The following is a 17,465-nucleotide window of genomic DNA, read 5'->3' as shown; positions in this document are numbered from 1 at the left end:
TTTTTAATACTTTATTTATCAATTATTATGTTTATGTACTTAATAATTTTTTCATTGTTACAAATAATCCCTCAAGCCGTCCCTAAAACTTTCTCCTTTTCATTTCCTCTTCATCTTCTCTATTCCTCTATCCCTTTACTCATTTTATCTCAATTTCTTTTTTTTTTCTTCCTTGCAGTGAATATATATAATATTAAAACAAATTGAAAAAAAAAATCGCAGTTAAAGTGAAATATTTAGATAAAATGTATGCTCAGCACAGAGAGTTAAAAGATACTTCTTAGCTGAAAATTTGTTTTTATATTTCTTTGTGAGATATTACACCCCGACTTTTTATTAATAATATGAATTTGACAAGGGAAAACAATAAATTGTGCTCCAAAATACATTAAACTGACTCTTTTTTCTTCATTCTTTCATCATGAATAGCAAAGAAATGCAATTAAATTGTTCAATGTTTAATCTTATTTAAAAAATGCATTTCAATTTTCACAATTACAATAAAAAACCACAGAAAATGGTGAAAATCTACTTAAATTTGTTCACACATCTTCAAAATTATGAAATATATTTTAATAAAGAATAGAGAAATTTTGGAACATAAAACACTTTTTTTTTAGATAAACCTTGAATCTCGTCAAAAGCGCTTCTCATTATTTTTAAGGATATCGTCTTTCAGCTCTTCATTTCCTGCGACAAATGGATAAATTTACCACATTCTTAGCTCTGATCCATGCTTATTCCCGAATCTGTATTGCTATTAACCGATGTATCCTTTTGAACGGACTCATAGAGCGTCTGAAGATCCGGAGTGGCCCGAATGAGTGCCAGGAATTCACTCAAGTGTTGATTTACATCTGAAAGCAAAATTTGTTATTGCAAATTGTTGAGTTTTTGGTCAATAATATTTGCAGAAACAATGAATTTGAATACTAACCAGCTTTAGGAATAGAAGCTAGAGCAGCCACAGCTCTCAGAGCAGATCTCTTCAGTTCATCCTGCTTCTCATACTCCTGCTTTACTGAATTTGCTTTGACTTTCAAGGTACACGTGGCTCTGAGAGGATCGACAAACTGATCGAGTCCTGTAATTTACGATAAAAACAATGAAACATACATAGGTGATATTATCTCACACAACTCTAAAAAATACTCACTCTGTAAGACCGCAGTTGGACACAATTGAGCCAGGCGAGCCGTCATCAAGTACGTAAGCATTTTGATGTCATAGTGATCTTTGAGTCCAGCTTGAACATGCTCCAGGAACTGCATGATATCCACACGATCGAGTCCCTGCTCCAGAAGAGTGTACATGCACTCAAATGCAGCCTTGCGGATGTCCAGGCCATCATCTACAGTGTGTTTAAACGGGCCCATTTCCACTTCTCTAATGAGCTCTTTCTTGATCTTCGTCTCCGAGTAGAGTTGCGGTAGTAATTCTGGCAAAAGATCACGCACGAGACTCGGTTTATTGTGTACAGCCGAGTTGAATGCCACCAGAGCCACGCGTCGCACTGAAGGTTCCGGATCTTGAAGAGCGTACAAAAATTGGCCAATGCACTGACGCAACAGTGGATCGATCGGCTGCGGCTGATCGGAAATGGTGAACTTGATGGAAGAGACCACAGCTGTGCGCATTAGCGGACTCTCACTCTTCAGCGCTTGCTGAAGACGAGGCAATAGCTCATCGGGCAGCACGAGAACGAGTTTTCCCAGACACTCGGCTACGACGTTTCGAGATCCCTCCTCTGAACACTCGCAGTGCTTGAAGAGCTGAGCCCAAATTGACGGCACTGATGGGATGAGTTGCTCTAGACCGCCTTTAGAGAGTGATAGAGAAGAAATTACCTCTTTCAGAGAGTGCAGTAGCAAGTATTGTCGCTTGGGCTGCGCCTCAATCTCGCTAAGGATAAACGGGAGGTAGCAATTGAGATTTCCTACAGCGACAGCGCCCAAAGCGTGACTCGCAGCTGCCTTGACATCTTCACTCTGGGCAGCAAAGCAATTCAGAATACACTGAGGCAGCATTTCGATGTTGCTGAGGTTGAAGTGTCGTCCAATTTCGCCGATTGTGAGGAGACAGAACACCAGGTAAGTGTCAGATTTGCGATCTTGGATGTCGTGCAGAAGTTGAGCTGCCACAGGTTCCGCTTGCTGTGGCACTTGAAGTGTGATGGCAGCCACACACTTGGCCAGAGAGTGATAAGCTTGCTTGTGTAGCACCTGACCGGGCTGCTGATTAATCACCGGTGCCATGAGGAGCTCCAGTAAATAGTTGTAGCTCAGACGCGGCAGATTTGCCTGCACTAGAGCCTGGAAGAACTTGAGCGTGCAGTTCAGGGCCGTGCCTTGAAGCAGTGGCGATCGCACGAGGGTCATCACTTCAGGCAGAATCGCTTCGTATACGCCTGCCTGAGGCTGTTGCTGGGCAGCCGAAGTCAGGAACACCAGTGACAGTTGAGCGACATGTAGATCAGACTCGGAGAGAAGCGGTGGGACCTCCTGAATAGCCGTCTTGAGGAGTTCCGGATTGAAGAAGGGACTGTAATTGATGACAAGTGTGTCCAGAAGTGTCAAGGAATTGAGTTTCAAAGCACGTTGATTCTTTCTCAGGAACGACCCCAAAGTTGGAATCACATCAACAATGATTGGGGACAAATTCACTCTCAGCGGAGATGCGGCAATCATCGTGAGAGCCTTCACTGAAGACAAGCGAGTCACTTCATTCCTCAGACGCTCCATGAATAGTGGCAAGCATGTTGTAAGCTCAGTTCTCAGCACATCGCCCATATTGGCGATGATCTGTCCCATACAAGCAATGGCGCGCTCTTTCACCTCCTGATCCACCTCGGGAGATCGTAACTTCTGCAGTGTACAGTTGTATAATTGCGGTACGAATGGAGCAAAGTCAAAGTTAGTGTCCATCGATAGTGGGCGAATCACCTTCACCAGTTGCTGTAGCACAAGGAGAGCTTCCGTGGCGATCTTATAGAATGGATCGAACACAGCATTCTCAACCAGAGGCACCAGAAGTTGGATGTGAGGATGAAATACTTGAGGATTGTGACCCTGAAGCATGCAACAGACGAAACTCAGGGCGTCTATCTTCATATTTGATGTAGAGTTCTTATCGCTCAATGAGTAGTTGATTCCCGGCATCAGTTGATCCACGTGTTTTGCTAATGCTCCGGGCAGTGCATTTAGAAGTTCACGCAGAAGCAGGAAACAATCTTGACGCGTCTTCACCGACTTCTCGCGCATCAGCGGCTGAATAGCACGGATTATTTCTGGCACTTGATCTTGCAGCATGCTAATGGGTCCGGGAACTTGCTCCATGGAGTCTGGATCATGAGTGGAGTCATCAGACGGACGTGTTGCCTTCAGCAAGGCAATATAGGCATGGAAGATGTCGGATTTTACATTCTCCTCGCGCTCCTTGAAGCGCAAAATCAAGGCTGGCGAGAGAGTCTTGTAGAACTCTTCAAGCAGCTCATGACGTGTGGAGATGACAGACTCCAGACACTTTGCAGCTGAGCGACGCACCTTCCAGCTCATATCGTCATCATCACTGTACTCCTCGCTGTCCACATCCTCCTCTTCCTCTGTATCCATTGACACGCCGGCGTCTCCATCGTCTGCCTCGTAGTTGTAATTTGGGTCATAGGTCACGTAATCCAGGCACAATGCCACAATGCTTGGTATGTGAGGCACAATCGCCTCCGGACACCTCTGTATGAACGCTTCGCATGCCTGCAGGCAGAATTCGCGCAGCTCATCATCTTCGCGCTGGCTGTACTCGTTAAGCAACACCATCACGCGATCAATATGATTGCAGAGACGATGTCCAGCCTGACGGCAAATTGACGCCAGGCACTGGATGTAGGTGCGAATTGTGCTGGTGTTCTGTGGCTTCTTTAGTCCATCCAGCAGGTACTCAATGACTTTGTTGTAAGCGCAGTTGCTGCAGGATGTAAGGAGATGCGACAGCGCCACAATTGTTCTCTTCCGCACCGCTTGACGCTGAGAGCCCAGTTGTGGCATTAACGCCTTCAGGATGGTATCGTGAAACGGCACAAGGAGATCACCGAAGCGCGACAGCAGATCCGATAGAATGTCCAGAGCCTCAAGTTGCACACTCACGTCCTCTTTCTCGATGGCATTACTCAATTTCCCGGTGATTCTCTGACATACATTCGGGGCCAAAGAGTTGGGCGTCTGTGGCAGTTCTGAAATTACCGTTTTCAACCCTATGCTTGAGATATCTCGCAATTGCTCCTTGTTGGACACCATATTAGCGCATAGAGAATCCACAATTGTCTCCACTTGGTTCTCCTTCACCTTTATTACCAGCGGCCCGAGGCTGTGATAATGGAAAACATTAGTGCATATTCTACGAAATCAACAATAAGCTCAACTCACCACTTCACCGCAAGATTCTGCACTTCTCCATTCTTATCCTCAAGAAGCCTCAGGACCATTCGGACCACCTTTTTCTCCGACTCATCGTCTAGTTTGATGCTATCCTTTTGCAGTTCCGTCATCAAATCGTTCGTGGCCATAAAGCGAAAGTCCTTGTCGTTGGAAGTCATCTGGAAAAAACCATCTCAACATAGTAAAGAGGAAGCTTCCCGAAAGAGTTGCTCTCTAGAAATGAGGTTATGTGTGACAAGTGCTATTTTTGCACAGTTACATGCACTTTTCCTTCAATGATTCCATACAAAGGCATGTTAGGAGTTTTAATTTATGCTCTAATCGTGATAATATGATCATTTGTAATGAGAATATCCCTTTTCCTGCGCTTCTCTTTGTTGATTGATGGTTTTCATCGCTCATGTCTTAAGAATAGCTTCTTCAAGTAAGAACACCAGAAAATAGACGAGAATTTACGATATCTCACAAGATAACTCATTTAATGCATTAGAAGATGATTTTTTCGCAGAAATATCCCTTGGTTCCTCAGAAAATTCATATAATTCCCGGAAATCACCTAACTTGATGCAATTCTTGCCCCTCATTTTTCCCATATTTCCGGGAAAATCTCACCTTATCCAACAGATTAGCAATTTGGTAGGACGCCATCGTGACGTCTTCTTGCAGATTATGCCAGTAAAAGTATCAAATTCACAGAATTTCACGACTTTTCAGTATGTGTGTGCTTTTCTTTCTCCAAATTCACTCGAATCGAATTGACAACCGAAGCCGCAGACAGCGCTGCCAAGTGGGAAAAAACCATAAAAAAATGCCGAGGAAAAAAACGTGGCGCTGCGGGCGTTTTCGATATTCTGAACTGTCAAATTAACAAGGATAGAGAGGAAAAGTGAAAATGTAAAGAATTGCGTGAAAAAGCGGAAAAGGGGTTGGAAAATTTGATTACGCGACTGGCTGCATCGTGAAAATGGAAGGTGATAAGTTCTTGATGGCGGCTGGCGTGACGGCGGCGGTTGTTGTGGGTGCGTTTGTGTTTTGGGGCCCTTCAGGTGAGTGCCTGTGACCGAGTTTTCACAATGGGAAGTTTTAATGATGGTGTGGGGGTATTTTTCCTCACTGTAGGAGCATCACGCGTGCGCCAACGACGAGGTCAAATTGCCGGCCTCCACAACTTTGGCCGAACGTGCTTCCTGAACGCCCTGCTTCAGGCTTTGTCTGCCTGTCCGCAGTTTATCGGCTGGCTGCAAATCTCCAGTGCAAATGACAAGAGGAGCCTCGTTTCGAGTCTCCTGAGCACACTAGAAATTATCAACGGCACACATCCATCGCTTCGCGGTGATCCGCACTCGCCGGGGTCCGTAATTCGCGCCTTGACGACGCTTGGCTGGGTCATTCCTCCCGATGAACACGACGTCCATGAACTCCTGCATGTGATGCTGACATCGCTGGAAGAGGAGTTGGTAAAGCCAAAGAAAATGGGCTGTCTCTCAGACGCTCTGGGCCAGCAGCTGCACGTGGACATCCCACAAGCTCGTCCCTCCAGTGCCATGCTCTCTGACTTTGATAATCCCGAGTACAACGAGATGGCCAATCTCATGCGCCACACTCGCTCAGAAGCCCACACTCCCGATTCCCCACATTCCACCTGCACAGACATCGATGACTCGGTCGATACGTCGCTCCTAGACGAACAGCTGGTGAGGGAATTAAACAAATTTTTTATACATAATCTTTCATCTTCAGTGAGAACATAGCTAATCTTTTACGTTCTCTTTCCAGGCTTCTCCGTCGATGAATTACCGCATGAGCCGAGGCGGAGGCACTGGACATGAAAGCGCCCTCGGCGGGAGTCTCAGCAAAAGGATCTCAATGTCCTATCGATCGCTGGATCGTCTCAATCGTGGCCCAGGCCGCGTGTCCGTATGGAGCGATCGCACCAGCATTCAGGTGCCGCATCCCTTTCGCGGAGCCCTCAGCAGCCAGATGACATGCTCGGGTTGTGGCTTCAAGTCTGTCGTGCGCTACGACAAGTTCGACAGTGTGACTCTACCTTTGCCTGAGGTGAGGAATCCCGGACTAAGTCTGGGCCATTTGCTGTCTGAGTTCATAGCGCCGGAGACGCTGACTGATGTGACGTGCGAGTCCTGCAATGAGACCACGGTGCACACGAAAACGCTGACTTTCGCCAAGCTGCCGGCATGTCTGTGCGTGCACATCTCGCGGTGCACGTGGCTGCAGATGGGCGGACAGGTGTCCAAGCGGCAGGATTACGTACACTTCCCTGAGAGTCTCTCAATGGCACCGTACAGCTTCGTTCAGCCGGGCCTCAGCAGTCAGATGAGTACGCCCTGGGGCTCCACACTGTCGCTGCTGTCCAGCAGCTTCCCCACCGGTGGCGGTGATACTCCCACCGCCTCCACGCCCTACAACTTCGGCTCCATGTTCCCGCGCAACCTGTACCGCCTCTTGGCCGTCGTGGTACACTCAGGCGAGGCTAGCTCCGGCCACTACGTCACGTACCGCCGCGGCGCCCTCCGGAACGCCCATAAGTGGTACTTCACGTCGGACACGGTGGTACGCGAGGTATGCATTGATGAGGTGCTCAGCGTGCCTGCTTATTTGCTCTTCTACGACCGCGGACCGCAGAAGTGCCACTAAATCTCTCATTTGCGCATTTTCACTTCGTGCTGGACAGTGTGATACGTTTGGACGACCCCATAGAATTCCCAAAGGCATTTAAATAGCATATTCTCGATGTTGTGTCATGTGTAGAGGTTGCAGATTCATTGCAAGGAATAAAATTTTATTTTAGAATTTCCGCGATTGAGTCTTTGGCGGGCGCCGGATTTTGGGAACAGTTTCTGTTGAAGGGCGATTTTCTCTCCAGAAATGCTTATTCACATTCACCAAAATTGTAGCTTCGATATCTTCGATATTGTCAGCAAGATTGCCATTTAAAAAAAATGTACCTAATGGAATTCAATTTTTGTACAAAGTTCTATAGAGTCATTAATGCTCTAATTAATGATCTCTAAATGATTGCAAAATCAAAGTTACAAGTGTAAATGAATTAATTCTAACTAGTTTTTAATAATTATTTTAATCAGGATTTTCTGCAGGTTTTACAAATATTTTCTTAGAATTGTGAAGTAAAAATGGTATGAAAAAAGTATATAACACAAGAACACATACATAGTGATAGAAGCAAAATTTACGAAGAAATTATATTGTATTATTTGAATGAAAGAAAAACATTAATTCTACATTAATTCCTTTCTCAACATGATGATCCACAATGTTCTCTATTTAATCGTGACATCGGGTTTTGAGTTGATAAACCCTAAATGGGAACAGAATTTAACCCAGTAAACACTGGGAACACGGTGAACATCATTGATTTTCCAAAGAGGGGCAATAGTGCAAAGAGATTGTTTTTCTCTTATTTCTCAAAGGAAAAAGGCAGACTTTCTAGTGATAAATGAGTGGATCGTGAAGAAAAATTATCCCAGAACTCTTAGGAATACGAAATGGTGAGAAAGCTGTGAATATTTAAGTGATTTTCAGAATGAAACATGACGTTGAGGTTAAATGATTTGGGGTCCGATGACTAATCTTTCCTTCATCCTAAGGTTTCCATCGAGAGTGGAAATCAAAAGCTGTCATACTGCGAAATTGAGTCCTTGTGGCATCTCTTCAACGCGCCCACCACAAACAATGAGAAAAAGCACGAGATTGAGGCACGACTGAGGTGCTGGCAACTGCAGGAGGGCGCTTGGCAGCTGTGCTTGCCTCAGCTGAGTGACTTTGGGGCAACAATATGGTTTTTCAACGCGTCCACGGTTGAGGTGACAATTAGCCGAGGATGGGGAAACCTTCCGGTCAGCAGCCGGACGATGATAAGGAGTGCTCTGTGGGGAACTTACATGAAAACTGTGGCGGATATGAGATTTCAACGGAACAAACTAGCACAGCTGATCGCCTTGGTGGGGAAGAGAGAGTTTCCGCAGGATCATTCGGGATACATGAATGATGTGGGAAATTTGCTGAAGGTGAATTTCAGTATGGGCATCCTTTTACTGCGCTGTACGTCCGAAGAAGTGACTAGCACGAAGGAGGACGTGACGAGTGAGCGAAAGAGACACTTCCAATCCTGCGTGGCGGCTTGTGTGCCGGATATATTTAGATTGCTCAACAAGTTTCTCTCCGTCACGCTGTTCAGAGTCTCGAGAGCAGGACAAGTCTTTGCGAATGGCGACGTGAAGCTTGAAGAGTTCGAGGGAAATTTAGAGAGATCAAGTCTGGAATTACTTACGTGCGTGCAACACATGTTCTCTTGGGTGCCGCTCGAGCACGTGCTGGATGACTTCCTCCTGGGCGCTCTTTTCGAGCTGGCCAAGTGGAACGACGCCCACTCAGACGTGGCGACCTCCACCTTAACTACAATCTGCGAGCTCTTTTACCGCCAGAGCGCCATTCCGCACGTGGCCATCGCAACTGGTATTATGGCGCTGCTACAGGCCAATCTCAGCGACGCCTCTGAGATGTACCAGGACAAACTAACTGAACTCCTAAGACTTTTCACCACGCAACAAACCTCACGCTGGATTTCCGACGAGACATTCCTCAACCTGCTCTGCGCTTTATACAAGTTCACCTTCGCCGGCTACGGCGCCCTCGCCTTTACCGAACGTCTGACCATCTGGACGCCTATCGTGAAGGTGTTGCTGCCAAAAGGTTTCGGCGTGTATAATGATCTCCTTATGAGCCTCGCTGCGGGCACAATAAACAAAATGCAGTTCCAGAACGATCAGAACGAGGGCTTTCTTGAGCTCCTCGATAACAGCACTCTGGATGACGATCTTGAGACGGAGTGGCAACACTTCCTCACGCAATGTATCGAATCCGTGGCTCTGATCGCCGAAGGTAGTCCTGAACCTGTGCTGGAGATCGTACTAAACGCGTGGAAGGCCTCCTTTGAGGTGTTTCTTGTGATAGAAAAGGCCATAATCAATGAATCAAGCCTCTGGACCAGCACTTCCAAGTGCCACTACATTCACTGCGTCTTGCGTGATCTCTCCTCCCTCTGCCAAACACTCTCTCGTCTGGTGCCCATCATCGAGGCCTGTTCTGAGAGAGTGTCGGAATTTGTGCTCACAGTGGCCATCGGTTTGGTGCTGACTGTAAAGTTCTTAGCCACGAAGAAGCCTTACAAGATGTCCACATTCACCGAAGAGATTCAGGTGGACTTTGCCGAGACTCTGGCTCAAATGCTTGCCGCCCTGCGAGGTCTTCTGCCCTGGTCAACAGTACTGAAGTTCGATGCGTCCGTGAACTCTCTGATCGACGTTGTGGTGCACATTCTGCTGCCCACGGAGACGCTAGAGCCGAAGATTGTCACTCTGGCAGCGGCGCAGCTTCTCATCGGTATCACTTCCATCATGCGACCAAGCACTCTTCAAGAGCAGAGTGGAATGGTGCAGCTGATTCAAGCAGGGAGGAATTTGTCGCATTTGGACAGACAGACTAGTCAACTGGTCTATCAGTCAATTTGTAATTGCCTGATTTTGCCACAATTCCAAGGTGCAGGATCGCACGATCACCAAATGGTGCTGAATCAGCGAACAACTCGTCTCAGCGAGTACATAAATACTCTGGCCAAAGAACTTCTTCAACTGGGTACCGTTAACGTCTCAACGGCGAACAGAGTAACTGAAGTTGTTACAAGTGTGCTTCCAATCCTTCGCGATATACTCGATTACTACGAGAGTGCGGCGTCAGTAACAAAACAGATCCTTTTGTCGGCCTTCCGTGGAATTTTGGAGAAGAGTCTGCAGATCTACAATGACTTCTACACCTCTTGTCCTGGCATCACAGACACTGTGCTGTCTTTTGGCTTCAGCGTAATTCGAACACTGCAGATTCAATTGGGCACAGAATATGTAAGACATATTCTGGGCAACTTTCTTAATGCCTGTACAAAAAATAGCTTCACGGAGTCACAAATGAAGTCAACGGAAACTCTGCTACAGATTCTGTGCCTGATTGTCAAAACGTCAGGAGCGTCAGTTCTGCTACCGGCAATCTTGGAACTCACGTTGGACCACTTGGTGCCTTTTCTGGTGCAGGAGAGAAATTGGACCACAAAGTCTGATATTGTGGCAACACTGTACGAATTGTTTGATGCTATTCTCATCAATCATTGGCAGTACTTCTACAAGACAAGCGTTCTAAGGCGCCTTAAAACTGACGAGCACGTCCTGACTGAGGGTGAGAAAGTGCAGCACGTGGAGCGATTCCTCGCTATTCTCACCATGTACGGTGATGCTCTGGTGCAGAACGATCCGCACATTTGTCAGATTGTCCTTAAGTCGCTTCAGGCGGTGAATGAGCATTGGAAGTTGTATCAGAAGGAAACATTCCAGACTCACTTGCTCTCATCATTCCAATACACCCTTATCAATTGCCTCCTGATGCCCGAGGGCGCGCTCTTCTACGACCAACTCATGCAGACGCTCTTCACGATGGGTCAAGTCAACACACAGACTCTCTACAGATCCTTCCTATCGGCGGGATTCACTCCAGAGTCGGAAATGGTGCGGGAAATCTGTGCGACTTCTGTAAGATCCTCATTGCGTTTACTTAAAATACACACTCTCAAGACACTTCTCTCTTGCAGGATCTCCCGACATTTTCATTCCGGATGGGCCACTTGATACAAGACACTCGCTGCGGACAGAGTTCCAAATCCCAAGTCAAGGGAACACCGTGAAATATCATTCCCAGCTCGTCGAAATTGTATAGTCTTTTTTTCATTCAATAGATATTTTATCGGAGCAAAGCGTTATCACAATGAAAATCTCTGGGGAAGGGACGCATTACGGCGTTTGCGGTGGCGCTTGGCTGAAGTATGGCGCCGTGTTTTGCATGAGGAGTGTGTGGCAGACGTCACAGACTCGCGCTGGCTTCTTGTGCGGTCCAGACGGAACAGTCCGGCTCAGACACTTATCACAATAGATTGTTCCGCAGTGGCGACAGTGTTGCTTTCTCTTCGTTACGGTGAAGGGTGACTTGCAGTTGGGACACTGATCCACATCTTCGTCGTCCTGCCAGCGCACTTGCGTGTCAGCCACACGGATCTTCTCCAGTTGCATCTGCGGGAAAAGATTTTACTTCAACTTTGCTCCAATTGAATCTCAATATGGGACTCTAGGAGAAATCACGGCTTTGCATGAAATGATCAAATTGAGTGTTTATCAACATGAATTTACCTGCAAGGATTGGGAAAGTCTGACAAAATCCTGCTGAACTGCTTCGCCATTGGCCATATCTTGCTGAAGAGTAGTCACTTTGCTCTTCAAATCTGCATTAGTCTTTTCCAATTTGGTCTGCAAAAGAAGAGGACAATTCAATGTGGAATAAAAAGAAAGTATACGAAAAGAACTTACATTGAGCGCGCGCAGGTCGATGGCTTGCTCCCTGAGTTCTGATGACTCCTTTTTGTATTCCACCTCCTTCCGCTCGAATGCCTCCTTGAGACCCGTCAGCTGTCTCACCTTTGCCATCGATTCCTTCAACTGAAACTCTGAACTCCGCAAATTAGCCACCATTTCCTTCTCATACGCTTGGCGCTCTTTGTAGAACGACTCCAGCTGATCCCTCAACAGTTGTGACTCATCCCTCAGACTGATGCTCTTCGTTTGCTCAAATTCACACCCTACGCGCGCCTCAATAAGACTCTGATGCACTTGCAAGAGCATCTCCTGCAGCTCCTCAACCGTGTTAGGCAGATTAATTTCCTGATTTTGAATCTCTTCCGATGTGGCGAGATATTTACCCGCCAAAATGTCATTGTCACGCTGCAGAGACTCCAAATGACGATGGACACTCTCGCGCTCGTGCGTGAGCTTCAGTAGTTCTTGGTTAATTTCATCTTTGATCTCATTGTAGTGCCTCTGAAGATGAGCGAAAGAGTCCTCGGTCTTCTTCATATTTTCCGTCAGTGAGAGCACTTCATTCTTGTGCGCCTCTCGCTTCTCTTGCCACTGAGACTCCAGTTCACGTCTAAGAATAGCTTCATGACCCAGGTCCTCTTTGAGACGTTCCACCTGCTTCACCACCTGTTCCGTCTTTGCCTGTTCCTTCTGGACGTTCTCCTGTGCTTGCACCAACTGCATTTCATAGTTCTTACACATCTCACAAGGAAACTGACCGTCAACTGCCGACTTGCTGTCACTTCTCGGCTGGGTGTCCTTCAACAGACCGCCCACGGCAAAATCTGAAGCCGCTCCACCACGCATAGATTGAAGCTCTTCGTCAGTGGCTCTTAGTTTTTCCTTTAGAGCTTTTATCTCCTCCTCCAGAGGTACAACAAGTGAACGTAGCACTTCAGCGTCTTCCTGGGCCTGAAGCATAATGAAATACAGCATTACAAAATATATATCTATGGACGCCCTATTTTTTATCATCTAAAAAAAAGACAATTGACACGTGATAATGCTCTGACAATTCCCTCATGGAATTGATTAGAGTAAACAGTGAATTTTGAAGAGATAAAAGTGGATTACCTACATATTTGTTTACCTTCCGCATGGAATCTTCGAGATTGTCATCCTTGGAGTCAGCGCCCAGCTTTCGGGCGATCTTCTTCACATGACTGAACACAGGAGCGAGACTTGGAGATTCCTGTGACGCAGAAAACATTCTGTAATCATACTCTAGAGTGAGTTAAAGAAGATGTCGCACCTGATTGCTCAGCATTTCCTTGAGATTGTGATTCTCTTGGCGGATGCGTTCGTACTCATCGTAGAGACGCTTCTGGTCATCTTTGAGTTGACTGGATTCATCCAAAGTGTCCTGTACGAGTTGTCTGAGCGATGCAAGTTCCTCTTGTGCCTTCAATTCCTGGTTTTGCATCTCATTCTCCTTTCGATACTCCGCCACAATCAGCTGACTCTTGGCCTCATCCAGTTCTTTGGTTAGACTGTCGATCTTTATAGAGTGCTTCTTGCACTCCGCTGTGAAGGAAAAGCCCCAACATGACTTCCTGGAACCACTGTGACTAAGAAAATTGCCAATTAACCTTCTTTCTGCAAATACAGCTCTCTCATCTTGGCACGCTGTCCATTGAATTCCTCGCGAAGCTTTCTAATCTCCTCCGTCTGTTCTGCCTGATTGCTGACCACCGCAGTTACTGGAGCGTCCGCCCTGACTGACTCTGTAAATACAGCCCGAACATAATCTATATTCTACCGTGACGGCACTTTAACCTTACCTGCTTCCTCCTCGTTTACTCCTGACACTTTTTCGTCCATTTCGCAACTAATGGGGTTCTTTTTTACGCCAGAAACAAAAAACACACTTTTGTGTGACCCACTGTCAGTGGCCCCAAATATTTGGGAACAGTTTATTTCACACTTGGTGCGCTGCTATCGCTCAAGAGCTTTAGGCAAATATGAGCGCGTAATTTAAAAATTTTCTCAACAACTAAACGATGTGAAAACGCGGTGTTGTCGAATATTAAATAAAATATTTTTGAATATAGAAAATAGTAGTTTCCTTCGGATATATATTCTTATAATTACGATTATAGGGCAACTTTTATCTTTAGTAAAATCCATAAGTGGGAAGTGTCCACTAAAAAATTCTGAGGATAGAAAAAAGCAAAAACTTTTATCCATACAACACATATTTATTCGTTTTCTGATCCATAATCTATCGCGTAAAGGTTTAAGAAGTAAAAATACAATATTAATATTTACACATAATCATCATATTGCACTACATATTATAAACGAGATCAATTTGAAAGCTGACAGTTTCCACGAAAATTTTCTTGCTGAAAATTCCGTATATGAGTTGAATGTATTTTTGCTGGTAACCTTAGTGAATAAGATAAGATAGGTCAATATCAATTCTCTGACAACGACTACACTTATATTCTAGTGACTAGATTGAGCTCATCCTTGGATATTCTATTTGTTCACAATGAATTTTCTCAATACCCGAATTAATTGTAGTTTTCCTTACATATAGCTTAAAATATCACTTAAGATCTAGTAAATTGTTGATAAGACAGTTATCTAAAACTATTAGTTACTACTGTATCCGTATTAGGATTTCCTGCAAGCAAAAAGGTCTTTTTGCCAAGATTTTGTTGCGAGATGAGAACGTGGTAAGCTAGGCTATGGTTTTAGGTTTGTGTAGGATATCCACTAGGGTATTAGTTGAGCATCATAATCTGCATTTGATATTAGAAACATGCAAATATACTCGCAAGGATCTCTGAGTAGTTTTTCACTTCTCCAGTTTTCGTCTATAAAGGAGATCAGATCCTCTTGTGCGTGTTTTGAGAAGCGAAGTCAAGAGAATTACATTGAAATTAATTCAATATGAATTCTCACATGTTTTTGTAGCAAAATACAGACTTCGATACTTATTGAATGTCATCTGATATGGCGTTGAAGAGTGTCTCATTCAGTGGATCAATGGAGTCGGTGGGTTGAATTCACACATTTCCTCCGTACGGAGTGGAGACATCGCTAATCCGTCGGCTGAGTGAGGACTTCTTGTTGAGTGTGTTATGTGTGCTGCGATGGTGTGGGAAGAGATTAAGTGGGGCGATGTTGGGATGTTCAATTCGCGTCGGAGAGCTCACGTGGGGTCGTGGTGAGCCGTGTGAGAGCGTGCCCACGACCTCCTGTGGCTCCTGATACCCTGAGTCCATGTCAATTTCATCGAGATTATTGTGATAGGATTCAATGAGTGGTGTCGGATCTTCATAGTCATAATCCACGAAGCCAGAATTATCAAACGAGGACTGCAAAGAAGGCAAAATGTTACAGAAATTCCCACACATCGCTCACTTTACAACGTACCAACCTTAACTGGTGTTCGATTTATGGTGTGATGCACCGGAGGTTCGGGTTTGCTGACCGAATAATCCACTACTTCGTAGTGATCTTCCTGATAGGGATCTGTGACAAAGTGGCGAGTGCCATGGGGTGTGAGTGCAGCCCAGAGAACACGATTGTCGTGCGCCAGTTGTTGCTGCAAAGTGTGAGTGGCGCTTGGAGTCGGGTAGAACATCGTGCCAGTTAAGTAACTCCCATGAGGCTTTGCAGAAGTCAAGTTGGGCTCACCAATAACTGGCATTGGCGGTTTTGATGTGTCGTGGTAAGAGTAATTGTAGGATCTGCAGAAGAAATTTTCAGTAGCGTTTTAAAGGCATTCTATAAACGAACTAAAGAGGAGAGAATAAGGTTTTCGTCATTCATACTCACTCTCGACACTTCATGAGGATCATGGCGAGAATGGCGCCCAAGAGTAGAACTCCTACACACGACGAGATCAACACGAATAGCCAGGTGTCTTCTACGCCCATGTTCTTGTGGCTTAACTCAATGAACTCAATGCCAGAGTGTTCTCTTGGTCCTGGCGAGGGTTCACACATGAAAGCCGCGAAGCAAGGCTGAGAATCATTTCCCGTGAGGGAGGCGATTGAGTTCCTTGGGAGAAGGAATGAGGGCAAGGGCGGTGGAGGCATTGAGAGGATCATGTCCGGGGGTGGACCTAAATCGTAACAGTCGCCAATGCACGCCATCATGGGACACTCGTCGTCCACTTTAAACTCTTGTATCCTTTGCCTATAATGCAAAAAATACACTAATTAAGGAATATTTCATAAGCAATAAATTTTAATGGAGCGAACATAATTGTGAAACTCAAAACCACTGTCGAAGGGTGGATTTCCAAAGTGCGCAGGAAAAAATGCCAAGAAGGACTATGAAATGTGAGATTGTAAAGTGAGAAAAGGGCCTGAAAAATGCGATTGTAGGTGAATGTGCGCCCCATTTGTGGCCTCTTCACCTACAAACCACTTTCGGAATGCTATTCTGCTCTTCCTATCAACCCCTATTTTCGCGTACTTCCGCCTTTTCCGTGTCATCGCCGCCGAAAGCAATGTATTGCAACTATTCTTTGTACAGCAATCGTATTGATTTTCTCTCGAGTCAACCATCACCGGGTTGATTGTACTTTTGGGGTGTCACACGACCAAGGGGAAATGGCTAAAGAACGCGGATGTGTCGCAATTGCACCCTTCTTTAACATTCTGAGTGCTAACTGTCTTAGTATGCAGAATTTTTTCCCAAAACACAAATTTCAGGCGCTGTTTTTTTGTCTCACCTGAGTTCTGTGTCTCTTTGTCGTCTTCTGCAAAAATTTTAAACAATTCGGGGTACTTTTCCTCACAAGAAACCTCACACAATTTGCACAGTCTTTACGGGGTGAAACAAGAAATATAACTTAGGTTGGTAGAAAAAAGTGTCTTAAATGTGATTTAAAAGGTGTGGATTGTTTGTTGGGAAAAATCACACAGACTGGAGGGATTTTCTACCCTTCGATGGTGGTTTTTCATTGCGACGCGTCGCGACGCATGCGTTCTTCATCTAGTTTAGTTACTCATCGTTTGAGGGAGAATTGAAAGAGAGGGAAAATAGTCGGCGTAGTGCTTAAACAGAAGACTTGTAAAATCCGAGACTTTACTTTAAAACGATTGAACTACTATTCAATAAATATCTACTGATTGTCTGGAATAAATCTTCGTATATGACTACGTTTTAGAAAGTTCTTCATCCAGATAAATCTTTAAAATTGTGGTAAACTCTAGATGTTGATGCTTACCAATATAACTCCTTCCGGAATTTAGTACTGTGAGCTCAGTCATGAGGTTTGCCTCTGAGTATCCAAAATCCCGCTCTCAAGTTACCCCAAATGGTATTGATTTTAATGGCGAAAAGCGGCAGTTGGAGAGTTACAGGGTGTCTCTGAGATGCTAGTAAAAGCATATATGTGCGTGCTCTTTCAAAATGGGGGAGGAATATTTTGATGGAATCCGGATGTCAAAATATAAATTCCCTAAGGGATGTTTTCCAACCGACCTAAAAGGATTAAAAAAAATTCCAACGCCGCACAATGACTATGTAATATAGATTTGCGGGTAAGCCAAATGCCTTTATGACAACGTAGTTTCGGGGGTGC

At 45.3% G+C, this 17,465-nt stretch overlaps 5 protein-coding genes across 6 annotated transcripts; 2 read left to right on the top strand and 3 right to left on the bottom strand.

The window, feature by feature from the left end:
- Positions 1 to 96: 96 nt before the first annotated feature.
- On the bottom strand, positions 97 to 5,174 carry LOC132256966 (cullin-associated NEDD8-dissociated protein 1). Its single transcript, XM_059753603.1, has 5 exons — positions 5,043 to 5,174; positions 4,419 to 4,588; positions 1,157 to 4,359; positions 938 to 1,084; positions 97 to 857 (listed from the first exon to the last, which is right to left on the bottom strand). The coding sequence occupies exons 1-5, from the start codon at positions 5,076 to 5,078 to the stop codon at positions 721 to 723; spliced, it is 3,693 nt and encodes a 1,230-aa protein (XP_059609586.1). The 5' UTR covers positions 5,079 to 5,174; the 3' UTR covers positions 97 to 720.
- Positions 5,175 to 5,287: 113 nt separating this feature from the next.
- On the top strand, positions 5,288 to 7,245 carry LOC132256847 (ubiquitin carboxyl-terminal hydrolase 30 homolog). The gene is made up of 3 exons (XM_059753418.1): positions 5,288 to 5,476; positions 5,550 to 6,124; positions 6,207 to 7,245. Exons 1-3 carry the CDS (start codon positions 5,395 to 5,397, stop codon positions 7,083 to 7,085), a joined length of 1,536 nt encoding a protein of 511 aa, XP_059609401.1. The 5' UTR covers positions 5,288 to 5,394; the 3' UTR covers positions 7,086 to 7,245.
- Positions 7,246 to 7,783: 538 nt separating this feature from the next.
- Positions 7,784 to 11,246, top strand: LOC132256850 (exportin-6). The gene is made up of 3 exons (XM_059753421.1): positions 7,784 to 7,957; positions 8,057 to 11,044; positions 11,104 to 11,246. The coding sequence occupies exons 1-3, from the start codon at positions 7,955 to 7,957 to the stop codon at positions 11,194 to 11,196; spliced, it is 3,084 nt and encodes a 1,027-aa protein (XP_059609404.1). The 5' UTR covers positions 7,784 to 7,954; the 3' UTR covers positions 11,197 to 11,246.
- Positions 11,246 to 13,913, bottom strand: LOC132256851 (rab GTPase-binding effector protein 1). 2 transcript variants are annotated; one of them, XM_059753423.1, is made up of 7 exons: positions 13,699 to 13,913; positions 13,507 to 13,641; positions 13,170 to 13,441; positions 13,008 to 13,109; positions 11,873 to 12,829; positions 11,696 to 11,812; positions 11,246 to 11,578 (listed from the first exon to the last, which is right to left on the bottom strand). In XM_059753423.1, exons 1-7 carry the CDS (start codon positions 13,736 to 13,738, stop codon positions 11,303 to 11,305), a joined length of 1,899 nt encoding a protein of 632 aa, XP_059609406.1. In that variant the 5' UTR covers positions 13,739 to 13,913; the 3' UTR covers positions 11,246 to 11,302. The 2 variants fall into 2 exon arrangements, with proteins under 2 accessions (XP_059609406.1, XP_059609405.1); XM_059753422.1 differs by having other exon boundaries at positions 11,247 to 11,578; positions 12,996 to 13,109; positions 13,699 to 13,911.
- Positions 13,914 to 14,081: 168 nt separating this feature from the next.
- LOC132256853 (uncharacterized) lies at positions 14,082 to 16,840 on the bottom strand. Its single transcript, XM_059753424.1, has 4 exons — positions 16,611 to 16,840; positions 15,707 to 16,069; positions 15,306 to 15,618; positions 14,082 to 15,243 (listed from the first exon to the last, which is right to left on the bottom strand). The coding sequence occupies exons 2-4, from the start codon at positions 16,027 to 16,029 to the stop codon at positions 14,932 to 14,934; spliced, it is 948 nt and encodes a 315-aa protein (XP_059609407.1). The 5' UTR covers positions 16,030 to 16,069; positions 16,611 to 16,840; the 3' UTR covers positions 14,082 to 14,931.
- Between the last annotated feature and the right edge of the window lie 625 nt (positions 16,841 to 17,465).

Source organism: Phlebotomus argentipes, unplaced genomic scaffold, assembly GCF_947086385.1.
Source record: "Phlebotomus argentipes unplaced genomic scaffold, Phlebotomus argentipes genome assembly contig_33, whole genome shotgun sequence".
Taxonomy (NCBI): domain Eukaryota; kingdom Metazoa; phylum Arthropoda; class Insecta; order Diptera; family Psychodidae; genus Phlebotomus; species Phlebotomus argentipes.
The sequence above is the reverse complement of the archived record's forward strand: the minus strand, read 5'-3'. Positions and strand labels throughout refer to the sequence as shown.